Raw genomic sequence first — 22,082 nt, 5'->3', positions numbered from 1 at the left:
CCGACAATTTTGTGATTTTTTATTTAACTAGGAAATCTTAGTTTCAAATATTAATTATTTATTTGTTTAACTTCTGATTTGGTTAGTGAATTGGCTATTTCGAAGAATTTACAAGGAGATTTAAATCAGAAGATAGCAATACTACAGTTCACACTAAAAAGAGAGGTAGGGCCGCAGAGAGCGAGATAGATATAAGTAGGTATTTGACTCAAGTTTTTGTTCCAACTCTGCCCTCCATTTTTATCTTTAGCTTCATGGATAGACTGAACACCAAAGAGCATACACAGACAACTAATAAAAGTTTTGTCAGAAAAAATCGATTATATTATCTTTGGAGCTATCATGTTGACGATTCACACTTCACAGCGATTCACATTATCACATCCAATCCAACCAAAAAATTGTAAATGAATTTTATAGTGTCGAAATTGGCTTCAGACTCCTCGCTCCTTCTTTTGTTTATATTTATTTTGTACACACGGCAACAAAAATTTAGGTCCAAAACCGAGGACTTTTGAAAAATCTTAGCTCTGAAACGGTATATTTTTATTTCGGTCACCTTTCCGGTTTTTCCCCGTTCCCCATAAGGCTTATGTTGTGGTGGCTTAGGTTCGGTCGGCACAGCTAGGACAGAGCTATAATGTTATACACTCATTGAAACTTTTTTTATTTAAAAAAAAAAACAATGTCATACTGACATTGACAGTGACACTGACGTCTGTCAACCGACTGTCAAACAAATCATGTCAAATTTCAAAATATTGGATGATCGACGTGTACAAAAAACTTTAATGGTTTTCCGTGGAGGGTAGTTGAACGGGAAGCATGGTCGATCTGTTTTAATGGTTTCAATTTATTATTTAATGGACTTTAGTGTACAAATTTGGTGTTATTTTGTGTTCTAAAGTGCAGTGAAGTGATAAATTATAAAAAACATTGAAATACTTCGAATTTGAGCGCGCATCGAGTGTCGAGTGGGTTGTCGTATGAACAACCCGCTTTGGACCCGGTGGCGTCTCGAAACCTGCTTACGGGCATACTTAACCCCACGGAATCCATGAAAAATCAATAGAACTGAAACACCCGCGTTCTATTGATATCTATGTCAATATTTTTCACTCGACATTGGCAGAAATAAACCTCCCAGAGAGGTTTAATTGCCACAAATAAAAATAAAAAAAAAAAACTTTAATCTTTTATTTAATTAAATACATACGCATTTGTGAAGGTAATGAAAAGAAAGTCTAAGCTATTAAAATATATTGATATGAAAAATCAATAAGAAGAAACTATTCCTGCATTTAATAGGTAGATAATTACCGAGTAAAAAAGTTCTTGTAAAATTGTTTTGAAACTATGAATTTTAATTTTTGTTAGTTTATAGTTTAAAAGAAGATACTACTAACATAAATATTCTTACAGATAATGCTGTGACCTGCGATAATACAATTTAACCATGATTTCTTCAAAGGATACTGTGATTAAGATTGAAGACTCCAGCAATGGAAGAGAAAGCCAAAAAACCGCTGCCATCAACATTCTATGCCTGGACATAACTCCTTACAGTCAACTGACTCAGTTTTTACTATGTTCGGCATTTGTGTTTATATGTTACCTTGCTTACGGATATTATTTAGAGTTAATATTCTCAGGGGCAGAGGTCAAACCCGTGAGTTTGTACATAACACTAGTTCAATTTTTAATCACAATGTTCCTAAGTTACGTGGAGTCATTAATCAGGAATCCTATTAAAAGAAAGTAAGTATGTATTGTGTAAACTCTGATTAAGTCACTAATAAGCACATTAATTGATTAGTGGTAATAACCTAGGCAATTACCATTATATGGAGTTATATTCTGACCACAATATCAATGTGATAGTGTTGTTATTTGGAAATTGTTAATTTAATGCAATTTTAAAAATGTAACTGATACCTACTACCCTGCTTTTGCAGGATAATGAACTTTAGCAACTAAGGCTGGGTTGCACCACCTAACTTTAACTTTGACAAACATCAAAAATCTGTCAAACTCCATACAAAACACCGGTTATTGTTAAAGTTAAGATCTAAGTTAGGTGGTGCAACTCAGCCTAAGTAAATGAACAACAATAATATGATTAAAAATGTGTGCTAACTAAACAAAATTGTCATTACAGAGTCCCAATCAGGACCTATGCCATCCTTGCAGCTCTAACACTTGGCACCATGTCCTTTTCAAATCTAGCTTTGAGCTATCTAAACTATCCTACACAACTGATTTTCAAGAGCTGCAAACTCATTCCCGTGATGATCGGCAGCATCATAATATTGGGTAAACGGTACGGATTCCTGGACTATGTCGCTGCTATAATTATGTGCATTGGACTCACAATGTTCACATTAGGTAAGATTGTTGGTAAATTATTTTATCTAATTTGTAAACATTGTTTAGCTTCAAGCAAAAAAGTATTGACTTTTGCTTGATGCTTACCGCTCTGTATGATGTCATGAGTATGATGTGTATTAACTCATTCTGATTACTATACCTGCCTTGGCATGCATAAAAAAAATAGCCGAAATAAAATGCAAAAAATTCTAAACAATAGGTACTTTTGTTTTTTAAGTTGCTAATACATCCTATTTAAATGATATCTATGCAATGTCTGTGCAATGATAATGGTTCAAGAACTCATTCTGATTACCTTTATTTTGCAGCTGATTCCGACACATCACCAAACTTTGATGTTGTTGGTGTATTGGTCATATCATTGGCACTGTTATGTGATGCAATTATTGGCAACGTCCAAGAGAAGGCAATGAAGCAGTTCCAAGCGTCGAACAATGAAGTGGTGTTCTACTCGTATGCTATCGCATGCATTTACCTTGTGGTCATCACTGGTGCTACTGGCATACTGAGTGATGGATTTGTCTACTGCGCTGAGGTAATATCAGATGGTTTTTTTCTTGTTAATTTTTTTTTTAGTGAAACTAAATTGTGCTACCAAAAAGTTTATTGACGACGTTGATTGGCGCAGCAGCACGAGTCGTGGAAACGCCTGTAGATATGAAAGGGGTCCCAGGTTCAAGTCAAATTAGGACTCGAAATCTAATAGGGCTCGGAAACGCGCCATCTGTTGGTGGGTGTCTGGTAGTACTCATCATGTAGGGATTGAGTTGTTTACACTATGATATTGGTGTATAGTCTGTGAGGCTCATGTTTTTTTTTAATATCTATCCATATTTAAATTAACATACATTAGGTAAATGTATATGAAATACAACTGATAAAAGTGATACCTAGCCTTGAGGTGATTTTAAAACTTGCAACAGTGCCTATTTAAAGTTATGTATCAATGGTAAACATTTTTTTAACCAAATATCTTTTCAGAACCCAGTGAAAATGTACACAAACATTCTCCTGCTCAGTGTGACTGGGTACCTGGGGCTTCAAGCGGTGTTGACGTTGGTGCGGATCTGTGGCGCCACAGTCGCGGTGACTGTCACAACTATGAGGAAGGCGCTGTCGATAGTCATTTCTTTCTTGCTGTTCAGCAAGCCTTTTGTCTTCCAGTAAGTAGCTATGAAATGCTGATAAGAGTAGGCGCACACTGTTGATTTTTAGTTGGCCGATAGTTGTGCCCGATTTTAATTTGTATGAAGAATCGGCCAAATCGAATCGGCGTAGTGTGCGCACTCCCATACATGCCCATACTGATCAACTGCCCGACTAAACTATCGGTCGACGAAAAATCAACGGTGTGCGCCTACTCTAAATATTATGTTAAGTGCCTACCCTACCATTATCGTTACGTCGTTACGTGAATGCGTGATGCAGTTTCATCTGTATTTTCGTATTGTCGACGTATTGTACAGACGATGGCACATCAAGCTACACACTGGCCCCTTAAGCACTTGTAATAAGGATGATTTTTCAACAAACACGTACATTATAGTCTGAATTCTGATGTGCTGTCTTTTGTACAAAATTCATATATTGTTTTGCCCTTCAAACAGTTGCATAACTGCCTTTAAATACGGCTATTATGAATGAAACCATATTTTCCTTTACAGATATGTGTGGTCAGGAATGCTGGTGGCTCTAGCAATATACCTAAACCACTACAGCAAGAAAAACCCTCAATATGTGCCAATACCACTGCTCCACTGCTGGCATTATATGCAGAACTTCTATCAATCGGAATACAGGTATTTGAAGATTAAAAGTAAAATATACTCAGATACTGTATAATATCACGAAGTATGTTATAGTGAAATTAAATTTTAATTTATAGGTTTTAATACTTTTAATATTTGTATCTTCTTTTTAGTTTCAATGAAATGACTAAATGATGAAATTATAATGTAATATAAAATTATATAAGAGGATCTGTGATTTTTATGTCGTTTTAGCGATTTCTAATATTATACACACAGTATATTAACTTAGTTTGTGATTATATTTGGAATTTGAGAATTCATTTAGTTTGTCTGATCATAAGTAACTTTCCTGTACTTTAAGTTGCTTATAGAATGAGTTTATTATTTAATCCATTGTGTTTCCCATCTGTGTATTTATCGCATTATTCAAAGACATGCATTTACGACATTGTGGAAATTGTAAATAAAAGCTTTATTTATATCAATGACATTTATTCATTGTATGTACAAAACCTTAAAAATCTAAATGTTTTCATAGTACAAAAGTGTCCAAATTTAACGTGTTTGAATATTTGGAATGTTATTAAGACACTATTTTCATTGGCTTTATACAATTTCTAGTTCAAAGAAATGATGACTAAAGCAGATTTAATACTTTTAGGCGTCAGAAATAACCAAGATAAAGGTTAATAATTACAGGTAGAATTAACAGCAAGTCGGTGATCAGTCAATATTAGAATCCAATAGTAATAATTAGTAACAATATTTTAATATAATACAATTTTGCCATATGCATTAAGAGTGGGATATTGGTCAAATTAATATTATACAGGTCGCAAGAATAACTATGCTAGAAATTAAATACGCTCCGTCTACTCTATCATTTGCTCTTAATGTACAAATAACTCTTTGGTATATAGTCCTAAAGCTAATTTTATTTGTCTTTTTACACGAGGGTGTTGGCCCCTTTGCAAACTGATTCAAACAAAGTGGTTTCTGATTTGTTAAGTAATACAAACTTGTAAAAACTTTTAACACAATCATGTTTGCAGATTTCAATTGCAAAGGAACCTTATGGGAATATTTTATAACCATAAAATGGCTTAGTAAACGGGATTTGTACGCTTCATAATATGAAACCATTAAAGTTGTGCAAATATAATCTCTATAGTGTATAATATGATAGAAACAAACAGAAAGAGCATATAATTCGAGATCTCTTTTACTTCAGTGGGCCTTATGATGAAAAAATATCACATTTCACTTTAGAATATGAAAATATCGTGTTTTGTATTTTTTTAATTTTATTGCTTATGTCATAGTGAAAAGTTTGTTTTGTACAAAATGCAAAACAATAACCTACATTAGTGCTTAAAAGCTAGTCGCTAATAAATAAGGACGAGATTTAAATTTGCAAGTCGTCAAATGCTAGGAAGTCATTTTGTGGCATCTCCTGCTATAATTCAGCTTAGGCGAAATTCTTGCCATTTGTTCAAAGAATAGGCATACTACGATATCATATATTCGATCATTTTATGTACAGTGATTTCTAGTTGTTTTAACAATGTCGTAATTTGCCAATGCTTCAAAATTTCAAATCAGAAACGTAAAGCTGACCAAAAATGTAAGAAGCTCACGCATTCCTGTATTCATTATGTCAATCAGCTTTGAGTATAAAAATCCTAAAAATGTTTATTGATTGTTTACATAACACAAACATGGCGTCAACGTAAGCATGTTTGGTTACGGACTAAGAAAATGTCGGTTTCACACGGCTGAAATGTCTCGCGCACCATTTTCTCAGCCGGCACAATGCACTCACAACTCGGTTCATTAGCTAGGACCTCAGTTTAACTATTTCACTATATCACAGCACTAGTCTTGCACTTCTCTGTACGGTATCTCACTGGTCACTGTGAACGATTCGAAATAGTGGTTCAGGAATTCGAACGTGGGCCGTTTTTCTGGGATGGCGTCCCAGCACTGAAGCATAAGCCTGTAGATGTCATCTGGGAGGTAATGTCCGACCGGTTTGGGCATTCGGTAGCCTCTTTCGACTTGTTCTATGACGTCTTTGCCGTGGAGTCCGGGGTAGGGTATCTGGCCATAGGTGAACAGTTCCATGAGGAGGATGCCGTAGGACCAGACGTCGCTCTTGATGGAGAAGCGGCCGTAGATGATGGCCTCGGGCGCGGTCCATTTGACGGGGAAGCGGGAGCCCTGGGAAAGATAAAGTCAGATATAAAAAAAGGTCGCAATCTGAGCTGACTTAGCGAGCCGGCATGAAACGGCAGTTTGCCCTTTAACAAATATTGCCGAACCGCGAATACCGGCCCGTTTATGTGCGTAGCAACCGACGCAATGTTTTTAGTCACCTTTGCTATACAAAATCTGTGAGTCGCGTTGACAGCTCATAAAAATTCTACTCTTCTCACCTAACGAGCAAAAATTATGTAGTTAACTTGGCTTGGATATATCGATTAACTCTTTACCTGCTTAGGGCAGTACTCGTTGTCCTCTATAACACGCGAGAGCCCGAAGTCGCAGTAGTTAAATACTACCGACTACAGCTCAACAGTGTCGTCTTTGCCATACAAAATCTGAGGGAGGGTCGCGTTTAGCTCATAAAATGTTCTCACCTGCTTTCCTAAGCAGTACTCGTTGTCCTACGTAGTCGCTTATGACACACGTTTCGTGAAGTATTGGTCGCATTATGTCGTGTCATGGCACTTCATGTCGCGTCTCCTTGCTCACCTAGGACAACAGATCCTCACCTGCTTAGGACAGTACTCGTTGTCCTCTATGACGTAAACGACGACTAGTTGTCCTACTTAGTCACCTATGACACGTTACGTGCAGTATCGGTCGCATTACGTTGCGTCGCTCACTTAGGACAGCGGATCCTCACCTGCTTAGGACAGTACTCGTTGTCCTCTATGACGTAAACGACTCGTTGTCCTACATAGTCACTTATGACACGTTACGTGCAGTATCGTTCGCATTACGTCTGGTCGCTCACTTAGGACAGCGGATCCTCACCTGCTTAGGACAGTACTCGTTGTCTTTTATGACGTAGATGACGACTCGTTGTCCTACAATGTCACTTATGACACGTTACGTGCAGTATCGGTCGCGTCGCTCACTTAGGACAGCGGATCCTCACCTGCTTAGGACAGTACTCGTTGTCCTCTATGACGTAAACGACGACTTGTTGTCCTATGACACACGTTACGTAAAATATCGGTCGCATTACGTCGCGTAACTCACTTAGGACAGCGGATCCTCACCTGCTTAGGACAGTACTCGTTGTCTTTTATGACGTAGATGACGACTCGTTGTCCTACTTAGTCACCTATGACACACGGTACGTGAAGTATCGGTCGCGTCACTCACTGAAATAAACGATATTATTATATTATATTACTTAGGACAGCGGATCCTCACCTGCTTAGGACAGTACTCGTTGTCCTCGATGACGCGCGCGAGCCCGAAGTCGCAGATCTTGGCGACGTTGTTCTCGCCGATGAGCACGTTGCGCGCCGCCAGGTCGCGGTGGATGAGCAGCTTGGACTCCAGGTACTCCATGCCTGAGGCCACTTGCTGCGATGTAGACTAGGTCTATGTAGTCAGTATGACACGTCACGTGAAGTAGAGGTCGCATTATGTCGTGTCATGGCCCTTCATGTCGCGTCTCCTTGCTCACCTAGGACAACAGATCCTTACCTTCTTAGGACAGTACTCGTTGTCCTCTATGACGTAAACGATGACTCGTTGTCCTGCATAGTCACATATGACACACGTTACGTGCAGTATCAGTCGCATTACGTCTGGTCGCTCACTTAGGACAACGGATCCTCACCTGCTTAGGACAGTACTCGTTGTCCTTTATGACGTAAACGACTCGTTGTCCTGCATAGTCACTTATGACACGTTACGTGCAGTATCGGTCGCGTCACTCACTTAGGACAACGGATCCTCACCTGCTTAGGACAGTACTCGTTGTCCTCTATGACGTAAACGACTCGTTGTCCTACAGTCACCTATGACACACGTTACGTGCAGTATCCGTCGCGTCGCTCACTTAGGACAGCGGATCCTCACCTGCTTAGGACAGTACTCGTTGTCCTACTTAGTCACCTATGACACACGTTACGTGCAGTATCGGTCGCCTTACGTCTGGTCGCTCACTTAGGACAACGGATCCTTACCTGCTTAGGACAGTACTCGTTGTCCTACTTAGTCACCTATGATACACGTTACGTGAAGTATCGGTCGCATTACGTCGCGTCGCTCACTTAGGACAACGGATCCTCACCTGCTTAGGACAGTACTCGTTGTCCTCGATGACGCGCGCGAGCCCGAAGTCGCAGATCTTGGCGACGTTGTTCTCGCCGATGAGCACGTTGCGCGCCGCCAGGTCGCGGTGGATGAGCAGCTTGGACTCCAGGTACTCCATGCCTGAGGCCACTTGCTGCGATGTAGACTAGGTCTATGTAGTCAGTATGACACGTCACGTGAAGTAACGGTCGCATTATGTCGTGTCATGGCCCTTCATGTCGCGTCTCGTCGCTCACCTAGGACAACAGATTCTTACCTGCTTAGGATAGTACTCGTTGTACTACATAGTCACCTATGACACACGTTGCGTGAAGTACCGGTCGCATTACGTCGCGTCGCTCACTTAGGACAACGGATCCTCACTTGCTTAGGACAGTACTCGTTGTCCTCTATAACGTAAACGACTCGTTGTCCTACACAGTCACCTATGACACATTACGTGCAGTATCGGTCGCGTCGCTCACTTAGGACAGCGGACCCTCACCTGCTTAGGACAGTACTCGTTGTCCTCGATGACGCGCGCGAGCCCGAAGTCGCAGATCTTGGCGACGTTGTTCTCGCCGATGAGCACGTTGCGCGCCGCCAGGTCGCGGTGGATGAGCAGCTTGGACTCCAGGTACTCCATGCCTGAGGCCACTTGCTGCGATGTAGACTAGGTCTATGTAGTCAGTATGACACGTCACGTGAAGTAGCGGTCGCATTATGTCGTGTCATGGCCCTTCATGTCGCGTCTCGTCGCTCACCTAGGACAACAGATTCTTACCTGCTTAGGACAGTACTCGTTGTCCTACTTAGTCACCTATGATACACGTTACGTGAAGTATCGGTCGCATTACGTCGCGTCACTCACTTAGGACAACGGATCCTCACCTGCTTAGGACAGTACTCGTTGTCCTACATAGTCACTTATGACACGTTACGTGCAGTATCGGTCGCATTACGTCGCGTCGCTCACTTAGGACAACGGATCCTCACCTGCTTAGGACAGTACTCGTTGTCCTCGATGACGTAAACGACTCGTTGTCCTACATAGTCACTTATGACACGTTACGTGCAGTATCGGTCGCGTCACTCACTTAGGACAACGGATCCTCACCTGCTTAGGACAGTACTCGTTGTCCTACATAGTCACTTATGACACGTTACGTGCAGTATCGGTCGCATTACGTCGCGTCGCTCACTTAGGACAACGGATCCTCACCTGCTTAGGACAGTACTCGTTGTCCTCTATGACGTAAACGACTCGTTGTCCTACATAGTCACTTATGACACGTTACGTGCAGTATCGGTCGCGTCGCTCACTTAGGACAGCGGATCCTCACCTGCTTAGGACAGTACTCGTTGTCCTCTATGACGTAAACGACTCGTTGTCCTACAGTCACCTATGACACACGTTACGTGCAGTATCGGTCGCGTCGCTCACTTAGGACAGCGGATCCTCACCTGCTTAGGACAGTACTCGTTGTCCTCGATGACGCGCGCGAGCCCGAAGTCGCAGATCTTGGCGACGTTGTTCTCGCCGATGAGCACGTTGCGCGCCGCCAGGTCGCGGTGGATGAGCAGCTTGGACTCCAGGTACTCCATGCCTGAGGCCACTTGCTGCGATGTAGACTAGGTCTATGTAGTCAGTATGACACGTCACGTGAAGTAACGGTCGCATTATGTCGTGTCATGGCCCTTCATGTCGCGTCTCGTCGCTCACCTAGGACAACAGATTCTTACCTGCTTAGGATAGTACTCGTTGTACTACATAGTCACCTATGACACACGTTGCGTGAAGTACCGGTCGCATTACGTCGCGTCGCTCACTTAGGACAGCGGATCCTCACCTGCTTAGGACAGTACTCGTTGTCCTCTATGACGTAAACGACTCGTTGTCCTACAGTCACCTATGACACACGTTACGTGCAGTATCGGTCGCGTCGCTCACTTAGGACAGCGGATCCTCACCTGCTTAGGACAGTACTCGTTGTCCTCGATGACGCGCGCGAGCCCGAAGTCGCAGATCTTGGCGACGTTGTTCTCGCCGATGAGCACGTTGCGCGCCGCCAGGTCGCGGTGGATGAGCAGCTTGGACTCCAGGTACTCCATGCCTGAGGCCACTTGCTGCGATGTAGACTAGGTCTATGTAGTCAGTATGACACGTCACGTGAAGTAACGGTCGCATTATGTCGTGTCATGGCCCTTCATGTCGCGTCTCGTCGCTCACCTAGGACAACAGATTCTTACCTGCTTAGGATAGTACTCGTTGTACTACATAGTCACCTATGACACACGTTGCGTGAAGTATCGGTCGCATTACGTCGCGTCGCTCACTTAGGACAGCGGATCCTCACCTGCTTAGGACAGTACTCGTTGTCTTCTATGACGTAAACGACGACTCGTTGTCCTACATAGTCACCTATGACACACGTTACGTGCAGTATCAGTCGCTCGTTGTCCTACCCATGACACTCGGTCGCATTACGTCGCGTCGCTCACTTAGGACAGCGGATCCTCACCTGCTTAGGACAGTACTCGTTGTCTTCTATGACGTAAACGACGACTCGTTGTCCTACATAGTCACCTATGACACACGTTACGTGCAGTATCAGTCGCTCGTTGTCCTACCCATGACACTAGGTCGCATTACGTCGCGTCGCTCACTTAGGACAGCGGATCCTCACCTGCTTAGGACAGTACTCGTTGTCCTCTATGACGTAAACGACTCGTTGTCCTACAGTCACCTATGACACACGTTACGTGCAGTATCGGTCGCGTCGCTCACTTAGGACAGCGGATCCTCACCTGCTTAGGACAGTACTCGTTGTCCTCGATGACGCGCGCGAGCCCGAAGTCGCAGATCTTGGCGACGTTGTTCTCGCCGATGAGCACGTTGCGCGCCGCCAGGTCGCGGTGGATGAGCAGCTTGGACTCCAGGTACTCCATGCCTGAGGCCACTTGCTGCGATGTAGACTAGGTCTATGTAGTCAGTATGACACGTCACGTGAAGTAACGGTCGCATTATGTCGTGTCATGGCACTTCATGTCGCGTCTCGTCGCTCACCTAGGATAACAGATCCTTACCTGCTTAGGACAGTACTCGTTGTCCTACTTAGTCACCTATGACACACGTTACGTCAAGTATCGGTCGCATCACGTCGCGTCGCTCACTTAGGACAGCGGATCCTCACCTGCTTAGGACAGTACTCGTTGTCTTCTATGACGTAAACGACGACTCGTTGTCCTACATAGTCACCTATGACACACGTTACGTGCAGTATCAGTCGCTCGTTGTCCTACCCATGACACTAGGTCGCATTACGTCGCGTCGCCCACTTAGGACAGCGGATCCTCACCTGCTTAGGACAGTACTCGTTGTCCTCGATGACGCGCGCGAGCCCGAAGTCGCAGTAGTTAAATACTAGCGACTACAGCTCAACAGTGTCGTCTTTGCCATACAAAATCTGAGGGAGGGTCGCGTTTAGCTCATAAAATGTTCTCACCTGCTTAGGACAGTACTCGTTGTCCTACGTAGTCGCTTATGACACACGTTTCGTGAAGTATTGGTCACATTATGTCATGTCGCGGCGCTTCATTACGCATTCCGTCGCTCACTTAGGACAGCGGATCCTCACCTGCTTAGGACAGTACTCGTTGTCCAGCTTCTTTTGACACTTTACCTGGGATTCTACACCTTCAGAAGCAGCACAAATCCTTGCACTATTGCAAGAAGGGCTCAGCCAGCGGGCTGTCGCATGTCAGCTCCACATAAGCCAGTCCTGGGTTTCGAAAGTTTTAAGACGCTTTCGGGAGACTAGTGGCTTTATCCCGAGACCAAGTTCTGAACAGCGCCAGTGCACATCGCAGAAGGATGACCGTTTTTTCATGTCAAACTCTCTATGAAATCGTCATTTGACTGGTATCGACGTCTAGCAAGAGCTCAGAAATGTTCGTAGGATAGCTGTTAGCGTGTGGACAGTTCGTCTAAGATATAAGCAATAGAATTTGACTCTAAACAGGCCTGCCACAGGCTCGAAACTGACGACAGGTCACCGATAAGCACGCTTTCAATTTGCTCGTACACATCTCGATGGGAAGTCGAGCAAGCCACCCCCATAAGCTACTGTTTCAACGAACCAGCACTGCACAAATCGCTCCCCAGGCTGCCTATAGACCCGACCTCTTCAACTGCTGCACCGCAAACACAGTCTGCATTCATCGGAGAACAAAACTCGCCTCCATTACTCGCCTACCCATCAGAATAAGTGCGAGTTAATTGAAAGCGTGCTTGTCGGTGACCTGCCGTCAGTTTCGAGCCTGTGGCAGGCCTTTTTGGAGTCAAATTCTATTGCTTATACTAGGGCACTATTTAAGTTGTGAGCCTCGACAACATAACGTGTTGTTAGACGACATCTGATACTTTTAATGAAAAGTTTGACATTTTTGACTACAACCTTATTCAAAACTTTTTATCATTTGAGCACGTTTTGTATTATTAACATTGAATTGAAAATTATCTTGACTACAAAAACATGGAATTGACTTGCGGAAATTTTCGCGCGACTATTTATTATGACTTTCGACGTGGTTAATCAATACAAAACTGAAGCGGTCAGTTAAATTTCACTTTTGGTGATAAAGATTTATCCTTTACCATTGTAAAACGCTAGTTTAAGAAGTATAANGTTACGTGAAGTATCGGTCGCATTATGTCGCGTCGCTCACTTAGGACAGCGGATCCTCACCTGCTTAGGACAGTACTCGTTGTCCTCGATGACGCGCGCGAGCCCGAAGTCGCAGATCTTGGCGACGTTGTTCTCGCCGATGAGCACGTTGCGCGCCGCCAGGTCGCGGTGGATGAGCAGCTTGGACTCCAGGTACTCCATGCCTGAGGCCACTTGCTGCGATGTAGACTAGGTCTATGTAGTCAGTATGACACGTCACGTGAAGTAACGGTCGCATTATGTCGTGTCATGGCACTTCATGTCGCGTCTCGTCGCTCACCTAGGATAACAGATCCTTACCTGCTTAGGACAGTACTCGTTGTCCTACTTAGTCACCTATGACACACGTTACGTCAAGTATCGGTCGCATCACGTCGCGTCGCTCACTTAGGACAGCGGATCCTCACCTGCTTAGGACAGTACTCGTTGTCTTCTATGACGTAAACGACGACTCGTTGTCCTACATAGTCACCTATGACACACGTTACGTGCAGTATCAGTCGCTCGTTGTCCTACCCATGACACTAGGTCGCATTACGTCGCGTCGCTCACTTAGGACAGCGGATCCTCACCTGCTTAGGACAGTACTCGTTGTCCTCGATGACGCGCGCGAGCCCGAAGTCGCAGATCTTGGCGACGTTGTTCTCGCCGATGAGCACGTTGCGCGCCGCCAGGTCGCGGTGGATGAGCAGCTTGGACTCCAGGTACTCCATGCCTGAGGCCACTTGCGCAGCTATGTAGACCAGGTCTTCGAACTGGGGAGAGATAGGTTGTTATAATACTGTGTGGTAAGGTAAATAAGTAAGGCTTTTTATACACGAGCGGCTCATAGCGTTAGTTGCAACTGCAGCTTGTCGCATGCTGTACAAAGAGACAGCTACAACTGCAGCTAACGCCAACTGTCGACGGCAGTCGTCGACGTGGCGACAGCTACCGTCGACGAGTCGACAGCTGCCGCTAAAAGGTGGCGACAGCTGACGTTGCCACTGCCGTCGGCTATGAGCCGCTCGTGTATATGAACACTAAAAGGGAAAACAAAATGAAAGATGTTTGCAAAATTACATAACTGTTCAAGGAAATACAGCGTGTACTTGGTCATTTTTACGAAGATAAAAATAATTAAATCTCCAAACATCAATTCTCGAAACTAACGTTGTACCGAGGCCACCAGGGGACGTGGTGCGAGTTTACGTCAAACCCATTCGATATCGACTGCGTAAAAAGTGACGGGTTGTACAGTGCCCCTGCCCTGGCGGAAACTTTCAAGAACTAAAATCTTCATATATTTTTTAAACAAATGCGTTTGTTTAAACTCACACTACGCGTACTGCGTGATCTGGGAAGATCACGCAGTTTGTCGCTATAACGTTTGTTTTTAAAATCATAGATTTAATAAAGCCTAGATAGGTCTGTTAAAAAGGTTTATTTACTGTGTCAATAAAGTCTTTCTATTCTATTCTATTGACACGCACCTGCAAGAACTTGCCCTCGCCATTCCGCAGGAACTCCAATAGCGAGCCCTTGCTCATATACTCCTGCACGATATACACGGGCTCCTGTTGCGAGCAGACGGCGTACAAAGCTACGAGCCGCTTATGCCGGAACTTCTTCATGATGGCCGCTTCTTGCAGGAACGCCTGCGTCGACATCGTGCCTTCTCTTAACGTTTTCACGGCGACCTGGAATTGGAAAAGTATGATATAAGTGCCTGCTATGATATAAGCATGTACTACCTATGTACGCTGTATTACTGTGCAAAGACTGGCACCGGCTGAAAACCACCGCTGCATGGACCTAGTGCCGTACAGCTTACGCTGAGCCGGATGCCCTTGTCACCTTATTTTTAATAGTTAAGCTGTGTTAATGTGTTTTTTTTTATTATGGTGACAATAAAGGTTTATTTATTTATTTATAAGTGGCGAGCAGTATAAATTGATATTATTAACGTCAATTTTTAACTATGGCAACACTGCCCCTTCCATTAACCCCAAAATCTAAAAAGCAGTGCGTACTTATCGTGTGTGATTAATTAAATAGAGTTAAACTACAAAACTTCTGTTTCTGTCATACATAAATAGTCCTCATCAACGCCAACACATATCTAGTGTACTACATGGTCCTTCGAGCCGGATCATTCATGAATAAAAGTGCTGGTAAATAAACCTAACCTTACATTTTCAGGTGATGTTAGCATAGATTTTGTTCATGAGCTTTAGGTTTAGCTTTGGGAATTAAATCGTTTCTGAAACAGGGCTCTTTCTTTTATCTTTAAGATTGATTCTAGTCTACTCACCTCGATATTGTTTCGCCACTTCCCATAGTACACCTCGCCGAAATTGCCTTGTCCTAATTTCCGTAACAGCTGGACCTCGCTTCGCGGGATTTCCCACTTGTCGCGTAGTTCTGGGCCCAAATCCCACATTTGGGGTTCGGGCTTCGGGCACGCTCGCGCTAGCACATGGCAGAGGCCTAGCGCGTTCTCTGAAAGAGTTATGTGGTTGGTTAATGGTGATTGATAGGTGAAAGCACAGCATCAGCGCCATCTTTAGAACAGAATAAAGGTCATAGCAGACTTATCAACTCAGAAATGGATCATCGCCTTTCGCAAGCTATTTTCGCTTTTCGCGCGCTGTCAACTGATAAGTATGGAGTTTCATACAAAGAATACTGACCGCCTCGAGTTAATACGGTTACGATCCCTTTCCGGGTTGATAACTGTGCTACGTCCTTTATCATTGGTCAATGGTTAATAGCCCAGCAGTTGAACATAAATAATGTCATCAAGACCTAGTAACAGATGCATGTACACAGCAGTCCTAGCGCTCTGGAAGAGTAATAATGTTAGTAAATGGTGATTAATAGCTGAAAATCAAGGTCTCGGTAAGGTGCCACAACTTTACTGAATTAAATTCAAAGGGAGCGCGGTCATCAATTCACTATTCATTATTTGAATTGAATTTTATGTAATGCTTAAAAATTGATTTTAATTCAAAATGTATCCCAATCCTAGCTGGGAATCAAATATCTGATCAAGAGAGTAAACTCTCAAATAGACCACGGAAAAGGAGAGCAATAAAAATTCAACTTTCAGAATCGGTCCAATTACAGTTCCAACAAAAAAATCGGAGTTAAGTAGGTACGTGCTGAATATTGTTTTCTCTTCGTGTGCAATTGAATGAAACTAAGATTCGATGATTCTATAATTTTCAGGATAAAACGAAACAAAAGGAAAACACGGCTGTAGTAAAATTTACCTTAACACATTTCCTCCATCTATTTTAAAACCGTTAGGTATTTCAAAATACCACATAATAATTGAAATATCTGATATCTTTACGCATAAAAGCACCACGATATTTGGAATGTCTCTATGAACAAAAACACCATAATATTACAAAAGAAAATAACTGAAAACTTACTTGTATAAGACATGACTAGCGCGGGCAAGCTAGGGAACGTTTGATTCGTCGCAATATAGAACCCTCCGTTATCCAGCGGCTTGATCTTGTAATGCTTGACGTGGTACCCTCTGCCTTCCTCCCAATCCTTAACACTGAGGCTGAATCCGTGGGGGTTATGCTCGGCTGGCCTGACGAGGAAAGTCCCTCGAGGGTTGCTCTCAGCTAGCAGCAGTTTATCAGCTTCTTTCCTCGAGACGTGCGGGAAGAACCAGCTGCAAAATGTAGGCTGCCTTTAGCAGACATTGGCGGTTAGACGGGTGTGGTTTGACACCGACACCGACCCCGTGTTATTGTAGCAAGCGTTATGTTAGCTGCTATGTACATTATTAGTTACGTAGGTAATTTATACTGTATTGTTCCACTTTGGCTACTACAAGCTTTATTTAAAAAGTAATTACACCGAAATTTACATTCGAAATTATAGCTGTTAAAGCTTTTTTATGTACATAGTTATGCTGGCATGTATTTACAAAAACCAGAACGCATATTTTATAATCAAATTTTTACGGCTTTAACTCTGCACAAAGGAATATTTTTAATGATGGTTGTAATATGTGTATAACACTTCCCCCCCCGCCCCGCACGGTGTAGTNGCTTTGCAATGGAGGGAAGTCGAACCTTAATTTCGAACTCCTCCTATGTTCTTCTGATTAATTTCGTTGCGGGTCCAATGACAGTTTAACTTTCCCCCGGGACAAACTTGACCTTCATTGGTTGGGTTTTTGTGGCGGTCAAGCTGTAGATCCTGGCTACACAGGAGTTGCAGTGGTGGGAACGAGAGGTGGGAATTTTTTTTTTTTTTTTTTTTTTTTTTTTTTTTTTTTTTTTTTTTTTTTTTTTGTAATATGTGTGGTACATAATAAAAGTTAATCAGGGGGGAAACCCTTCAACAATCGTGATTTCCACAAAATCTATCGCTTTTAAATATGTTTTAGATAGTCACAATTATTTTATGACATATAATAAGTTAAAGTCATTTCCGATTCTTATTGAAATCGCGATATAAGACGAATTCGATTACAAACTGAAAACGGCACGAAACAATTCAAAATGCAACGCCATACAAGCAGGCAATGTAAGAGCAATGGAGTGATGAAAATCGATTATTGCACGAATCGATGTGAACGATCGTGCGTGTTGTATAGACGTGACCATAACTTTGATGCTTTGCGGTGATAGAGCAGATCCGCCAGTCCAAAATGCTTGTTCCCAACAAGTTGTGTTCACACCAGTAATACTGTGACTCGCTGGGAAGACAATCACATCATGTCACACTGTTACTCGTCAGGACATCTGTTTACCTATCTTCCAAACTCGTGACACTAATTAATTCTTTTTTTTTAACTTATTTTTAATGTAATCACTTTATCTTGACATTAAAGTTACTTAATGTATGAAGAAGAAGGAGGAAGATAGTTATACATAATACATATAGATTATAGATGTCTTAATGAATAACAGTGAGGCTTGAGTTGATACTTTTTCCCAACGAGTCACAGTGTAACACTTTTCAGTGTGACTTTTTGGGAACAAGCGGTCCAAAAAACAATACTCACTCCTCGCACTCCACCGAGCTTTCTTCCGCTACAAAATTGACTGGAACTAGGCCTTCTCTCCTCGTCGTTAGATGTAAGACCCTCCACCAGTCTGGTTCCGCGTCGCTGAGGACCTCCATTCGGTCGCCTTTTCGGAATGAGATGTCTGAATCCGCGCGGGCTGTGTACGCGCATAACGCTTTCACGATCCGTCGGCCGCCGTTGGTCATACCTGAAAAGTAAAAAGGCAATCAATACGCTTTCCATTTTAGATAATAACTAAAATATGATTCTTTTTAGCAGCCGACTTAGAATGGCTGATTTAGAGTAGTAAAATAATAGGACGCACATAAAAGAACAGTCACTTCTTCACTTGATTTTTTATCTATAACGTGGAAGCTCTTGGCCTGGATCTCATCTGATGAAAATTGATTATCAGGCTGAATGTGGAAGCAAGCTTCACCTAGAATCCTCAACCACCAAAGAGGAACTGGCTATCTTACCTCAAACTACCGTAAACAACAATGCTGTTAACATTAGGGTTAGGGCGACAGACTTAGATAAGATGGTGGTATTGGTGGTAGCTAGCCAGGCGATCATTAAGTCCTCAGACATGCTGTCATCAAATTATGTAAAACTCAAAAATAAACTGAGCAGAAGTGCAGTACAAATTACATTAATAATGTTGCGTATGATACACAAAAACAACCATTTCCTCTAGCTTGTCATCAAGATTACCGCTTAGGAAATGAGACAACATTTACACTAGTCTTGATGTACACAGTTAACAGAACATAAATATTACACAGGAAATGCAAGATTTACGTCGAACGGAATTGGTTTGATTACAGTTTTATTTCACGCTAGTTAGCGTATAAGGACGCCCATTCAGAACTGCCAGCGGCTAGGCAAAAAGACCAGGCGGATACTTATAGCTATGTTTACGACCAGCTGTCATTACCAGATGCTTCCATGCTCTAAGATCATAATTTTCATCAGAAGATAGCACCATAAGTCACATGACTAAACTTTAGAAAGGTGAACTTTCCATAGTGTTTTAAATTGAGTAACTCCCGTAACGTGTATGTTACATCAGATAAACTGCCTGGCCCGGTCATATTTTATTAATTACACTTGCGTATGTTTTGCAATAAGCCGTTTATTATAAACCACTTAACTCAGCCAGGTCACAACAACCAGGCAACTCAAAGATTTTACTAGAGTGCAAATAATAATTTATGTGATGCAATGCAAGGCAACCACCCTGCTCAATGTACAGACGGAGGGGACAGTTTGAATAAAAATGATTGGCCATCGGCTGCAGGTCATTATGGGAAGAAGGCCAGGTCATCGATTTTGACCCAAGGGCTTAAAACTTGAAGACTTCTCAGAGTCGAGTTTAACCCAATCACAAATTATTTATGGTAAGACATGAAAGCGGTGCAGGTGTTTAGGTTTGCATACAGTTTAGGTTTTCAAATTAACCTTGTCTATTAGACAAATTACATCTTTAACCTTTACTTTCTTCATATAATATTATTATGTTCTCTACTTACATTTTCCCGGGTTGCGCGTACGCACAATATCCGCTAGGGGGCGTGATAGGCCTCGATTGTTGGGCTCCCCCGTATACCGCGTCTCCAGGGAGGGGCACGCGGTGAACCCAGTCTCGTTCTTGTACGCTGGATACACTGGAAAACAAAAGATAAAGTGGAGTTAAAGCAATGTCGAAAACGCTTGTGAAACGATTAGTGTTTTTTAATTGCATTGCGGTTAAGTGTTGTATACGTAATTAGGTAGACAGTTTCTTGACACGCCCACCTTTGACACCACAAATCGTCCGGAGAAATCTCAGAAGTACCCATCGCAGGTATGTTTAATACACATTCAGTGCGCATGCTACTTCCTAAAAAGTAATTAAAATTATATGGGGTCAAAAGATAGTTATAAATAAAGAAGAGATGACATCGTGCAATTAAAAATGTAATTTAACAACTCGAGCAATCTCTCTAACAGTAAAGGTGCTAAATTCATACTTGGTTAGTGGCCATTAAAATTCATTAATGACTCTTCACAATACAGCTGACCTCAAAACACCGATGTACGAGTAAACTAGAAACATGCCGATGCAAATTAAAGCTAACTGGTCACATTTAGCTGCGTGCGAAAAAAAATCTTTGCCATTGTTCGCTTCAAGGAAATGAGTTCCGCTCAGTTGTTTTAAGGTATTTGTAAACTTCTATGGCGATTCCAGAAGGTTTCACACATTTTGTAGGTCTACAATGAAGATTACCTGAAGCCGTGAGTTTTTGTCCAGTTTTTTGCCTTCATGTTTCTGAATCAAAGTTTTTGTGGTTTCTATTTATAAGATTTAACAGCGTCATTGCATTCGGCAGAGTGAATCGAGTTAACTACACGAATTGTCATTAACATTATACACTCGCGAGCAAAACTATGGAATCACTTACATGAAGTTGTTTCCACGCGATCTTATGTACTAACGAATTTGTTAGTAACAAAAAAAGTGGCACCATTTTAAAGATTAAACTTTTACCTTTAAATTGATACCAAATTCATTTAAATCACACCAGTATTTAAAAAGATATCGCGGCTGATGTGAAGAAGTAAGGAAAAAGACATGTATCAACTGTTCGATACATCGGATACAGTGACGTCATTGGTTCCGCGCCGGGCGGTCAGTGAACTTTTTTAGTAATTTGGCCATAACTTCGTCAATTTTTGTCGTAGAACAAAAATTTTTGGACTGTATATTAAGGATTTCTTAGACCTATAAATCTGCATTCACAGCTAAAAATCGAAATGATCCTCATTACCGAATCGAGTTTTGCAAAGATGCACTAAGATTAACGAGGCAAGTGTAGATACGTGCTTTGGTGCCTAATGCCTAAGTTTAGTATTTAGGACACTGAATTACAGCACTGCGAAAACTTGGTTATTATTTATTGCATTGCAATCGAGCGAGTTTCGAAACTAACATAATCTAACTTAGTTATGACTTAAGATTAAGTAGTTGAAGATACAGTTTTGCTTTATTTTGGGATACGACATGCAAGACTGCATGACATTGTTTCCACTGTTGTAACTTGTAACCCGTTATCTTTTTCGTAACTCTTAAAACAATGTGAATAGCGATTACAAAGGTAAACAAACCCATGAAATGTAAATTATGTGAAAATATTACTATTCACTTAACCATAGACCACAAAAACGATAAGGCGAGGCGTATTAATTGAAACTACCGCACAATAAACAAACAATGAGTACGGTTTCGGATTCAGTCCTCTTTACATTTGTAAAGGGCCCAAATCCCTTTCAGACGTACACACAAAGAGGATCTATATTCTGTTCTGTACTCCGACAGCCGTAAACTTTGCGGTAGACTGCACGAAGTAGTTCCCAAATGTTTACACAGAAGTACCTATAAGGATCTGCTGGCTGCCCTTCCCGTAACTTACGATTTACCAAAGAAAAATAGAGTAGTCAAAAACTACATATTCCTAAAGAGTAAATGTACAGATCCAGCTAGCTAGTTAGGTGTATCTAAAACAAAAACATATTATTTTTGTCCTTTAGTTAGTCCAATCCATCCATTCACTATACGGACAGCAGTGTCATTAACATAGTTATGGGACGAATCATGTAACACAGTATGATCCGCCAGGGTCGTGCAATATTAGTTACTGGTAGTCTGGTACCTACACATCAAGCTGTGGCATCTTATTTTATGGCGTTATACGTGTTGTTTTGCTATACATAATACCTAATTACTTGTTATCAACCAGTCACACCAAAACGAGTACCTAAAAATGTAACAGTGTGATTTGATGGGTTTTTGTTCCCAAAGAGTAACAGTGTTACACGTTTGAGTGTCTGTGTGACTCG

General features: G+C 42.1%; 6 protein-coding genes across 7 annotated transcripts in view; 1 reads left to right on the top strand and 5 right to left on the bottom strand.

Moving 5' to 3' along the window:
• The first annotated feature begins 762 nt into the window (after positions 1–762).
• Papst2 (adenosine 3'-phospho 5'-phosphosulfate transporter 2) lies at positions 763–4,892 on the top strand. 2 transcript variants are annotated; one of them, XM_028316137.1, is made up of 7 exons: positions 763–787; positions 1,188–1,228; positions 1,423–1,758; positions 2,159–2,385; positions 2,697–2,923; positions 3,370–3,551; positions 4,053–4,620. In XM_028316137.1, exons 3-7 carry the CDS (start codon positions 1,457–1,459, stop codon positions 4,228–4,230), a joined length of 1,116 nt encoding a protein of 371 aa, XP_028171938.1. In that variant the 5' UTR covers positions 763–787; positions 1,188–1,228; positions 1,423–1,456; the 3' UTR covers positions 4,231–4,620. The 2 variants fall into 2 exon arrangements, with proteins under 2 accessions (XP_028171938.1, XP_028171937.1); XM_028316136.1 differs by lacking the exon at positions 763–787 and having other exon boundaries at positions 1,204–1,308; positions 4,053–4,892.
• Src64B (Tyrosine-protein kinase Src64B) overlaps positions 4,727–22,082 on the bottom strand; it is a 53,947-nt gene continuing 36,591 nt past the window's right edge. The window contains exons 3-9 of the mRNA XM_028316142.1: positions 19,736–19,870; positions 18,201–18,411; positions 16,603–16,874; positions 15,477–15,664; positions 14,656–14,862; positions 13,756–13,938; positions 4,727–6,359 (exon numbers count right to left, since the gene is read on the bottom strand). Coding sequence (XP_028171943.1) covers positions 6,015–6,359; positions 13,756–13,938; positions 14,656–14,862; positions 15,477–15,664; positions 16,603–16,874; positions 18,201–18,411; positions 19,736–19,870 — 1,541 coding nt within the window. The 3' untranslated portion in view covers positions 4,727–6,014. The remainder of the gene's footprint in view (positions 6,360–13,755; positions 13,939–14,655; positions 14,863–15,476; positions 15,665–16,602; positions 16,875–18,200; positions 18,412–19,735; positions 19,871–22,082) is intronic.
• Positions 8,230–9,308, bottom strand: LOC114361172 (tyrosine-protein kinase Src64B-like). The gene is made up of 2 exons (XM_028316140.1): positions 8,962–9,308; positions 8,230–8,454 (listed from the first exon to the last, which is right to left on the bottom strand). Exons 1-2 carry the CDS (start codon positions 9,100–9,102, stop codon positions 8,431–8,433), a joined length of 165 nt encoding a protein of 54 aa, XP_028171941.1. The 5' UTR covers positions 9,103–9,308; the 3' UTR covers positions 8,230–8,430.
• Positions 9,594–10,657, bottom strand: LOC114361171 (tyrosine-protein kinase Src64B-like). Its single transcript, XM_028316139.1, has 2 exons — positions 10,287–10,657; positions 9,594–10,179 (listed from the first exon to the last, which is right to left on the bottom strand). The coding sequence occupies exon 2, from the start codon at positions 10,059–10,061 to the stop codon at positions 9,897–9,899; it is 165 nt and encodes a 54-aa protein (XP_028171940.1). The 5' UTR covers positions 10,062–10,179; positions 10,287–10,657; the 3' UTR covers positions 9,594–9,896.
• Positions 11,174–11,658, bottom strand: LOC114361170 (tyrosine-protein kinase Src64B-like). The gene has a single exon (XM_028316138.1). The coding sequence runs from the start codon at positions 11,403–11,405 to the stop codon at positions 11,241–11,243; it is 165 nt and encodes a 54-aa protein (XP_028171939.1). The 5' UTR covers positions 11,406–11,658; the 3' UTR covers positions 11,174–11,240.
• On the bottom strand, positions 13,172–13,596 carry LOC114361173 (tyrosine-protein kinase Src64B-like). Its single transcript, XM_028316141.1, has one exon. It carries the CDS (start codon positions 13,343–13,345, stop codon positions 13,181–13,183), a length of 165 nt encoding a protein of 54 aa, XP_028171942.1. The 5' UTR covers positions 13,346–13,596; the 3' UTR covers positions 13,172–13,180.

Source organism: Ostrinia furnacalis, unplaced genomic scaffold, assembly GCF_004193835.3.
Source record: "Ostrinia furnacalis isolate ACB-3 unplaced genomic scaffold, ASM419383v2 OfSCF5438, whole genome shotgun sequence".
Taxonomy (NCBI): domain Eukaryota; kingdom Metazoa; phylum Arthropoda; class Insecta; order Lepidoptera; family Crambidae; genus Ostrinia; species Ostrinia furnacalis.
This window is presented reverse-complemented; position numbering and strand designations above follow the sequence as displayed.

Excerpts from the sequence above, each read along its gene's own strand:
- LOC114361173 (XM_028316141.1), bottom strand. The coding sequence starts at position 13,345 with ATGGAGTACCTGGAGTCCAAGCTGCTCATCCACCGCGACCTGGCGGCG.
- LOC114361170 (XM_028316138.1), bottom strand. The coding sequence starts at position 11,405 with ATGGAGTACCTGGAGTCCAAGCTGCTCATCCACCGCGACCTGGCGGCG.
- LOC114361172 (XM_028316140.1), bottom strand. The coding sequence starts at position 9,102 with ATGGAGTACCTGGAGTCCAAGCTGCTCATCCACCGCGACCTGGCGGCG. Across the intron at positions 8,455-8,961 it reads ACGAGTACTGTCCTAAGCAG|GTGAGGATCCGTTGTCCTAA; the intron begins GTGAGGGTCCGC and ends TGTCCTAAGCAG.
- LOC114361171 (XM_028316139.1), bottom strand. The coding sequence starts at position 10,061 with ATGGAGTACCTGGAGTCCAAGCTGCTCATCCACCGCGACCTGGCGGCG.
- Papst2 (XM_028316136.1), top strand. The coding sequence starts at position 1,457 with ATGATTTCTTCAAAGGATACTGTGATTAAGATTGAAGACTCCAGCAAT. Across the intron at positions 2,386-2,696 it reads ACTCACAATGTTCACATTAG|CTGATTCCGACACATCACCA; the intron begins GTAAGATTGTTG and ends TTTATTTTGCAG. Across the intron at positions 2,924-3,369 it reads GATTTGTCTACTGCGCTGAG|AACCCAGTGAAAATGTACAC; the intron begins GTAATATCAGAT and ends ATATCTTTTCAG.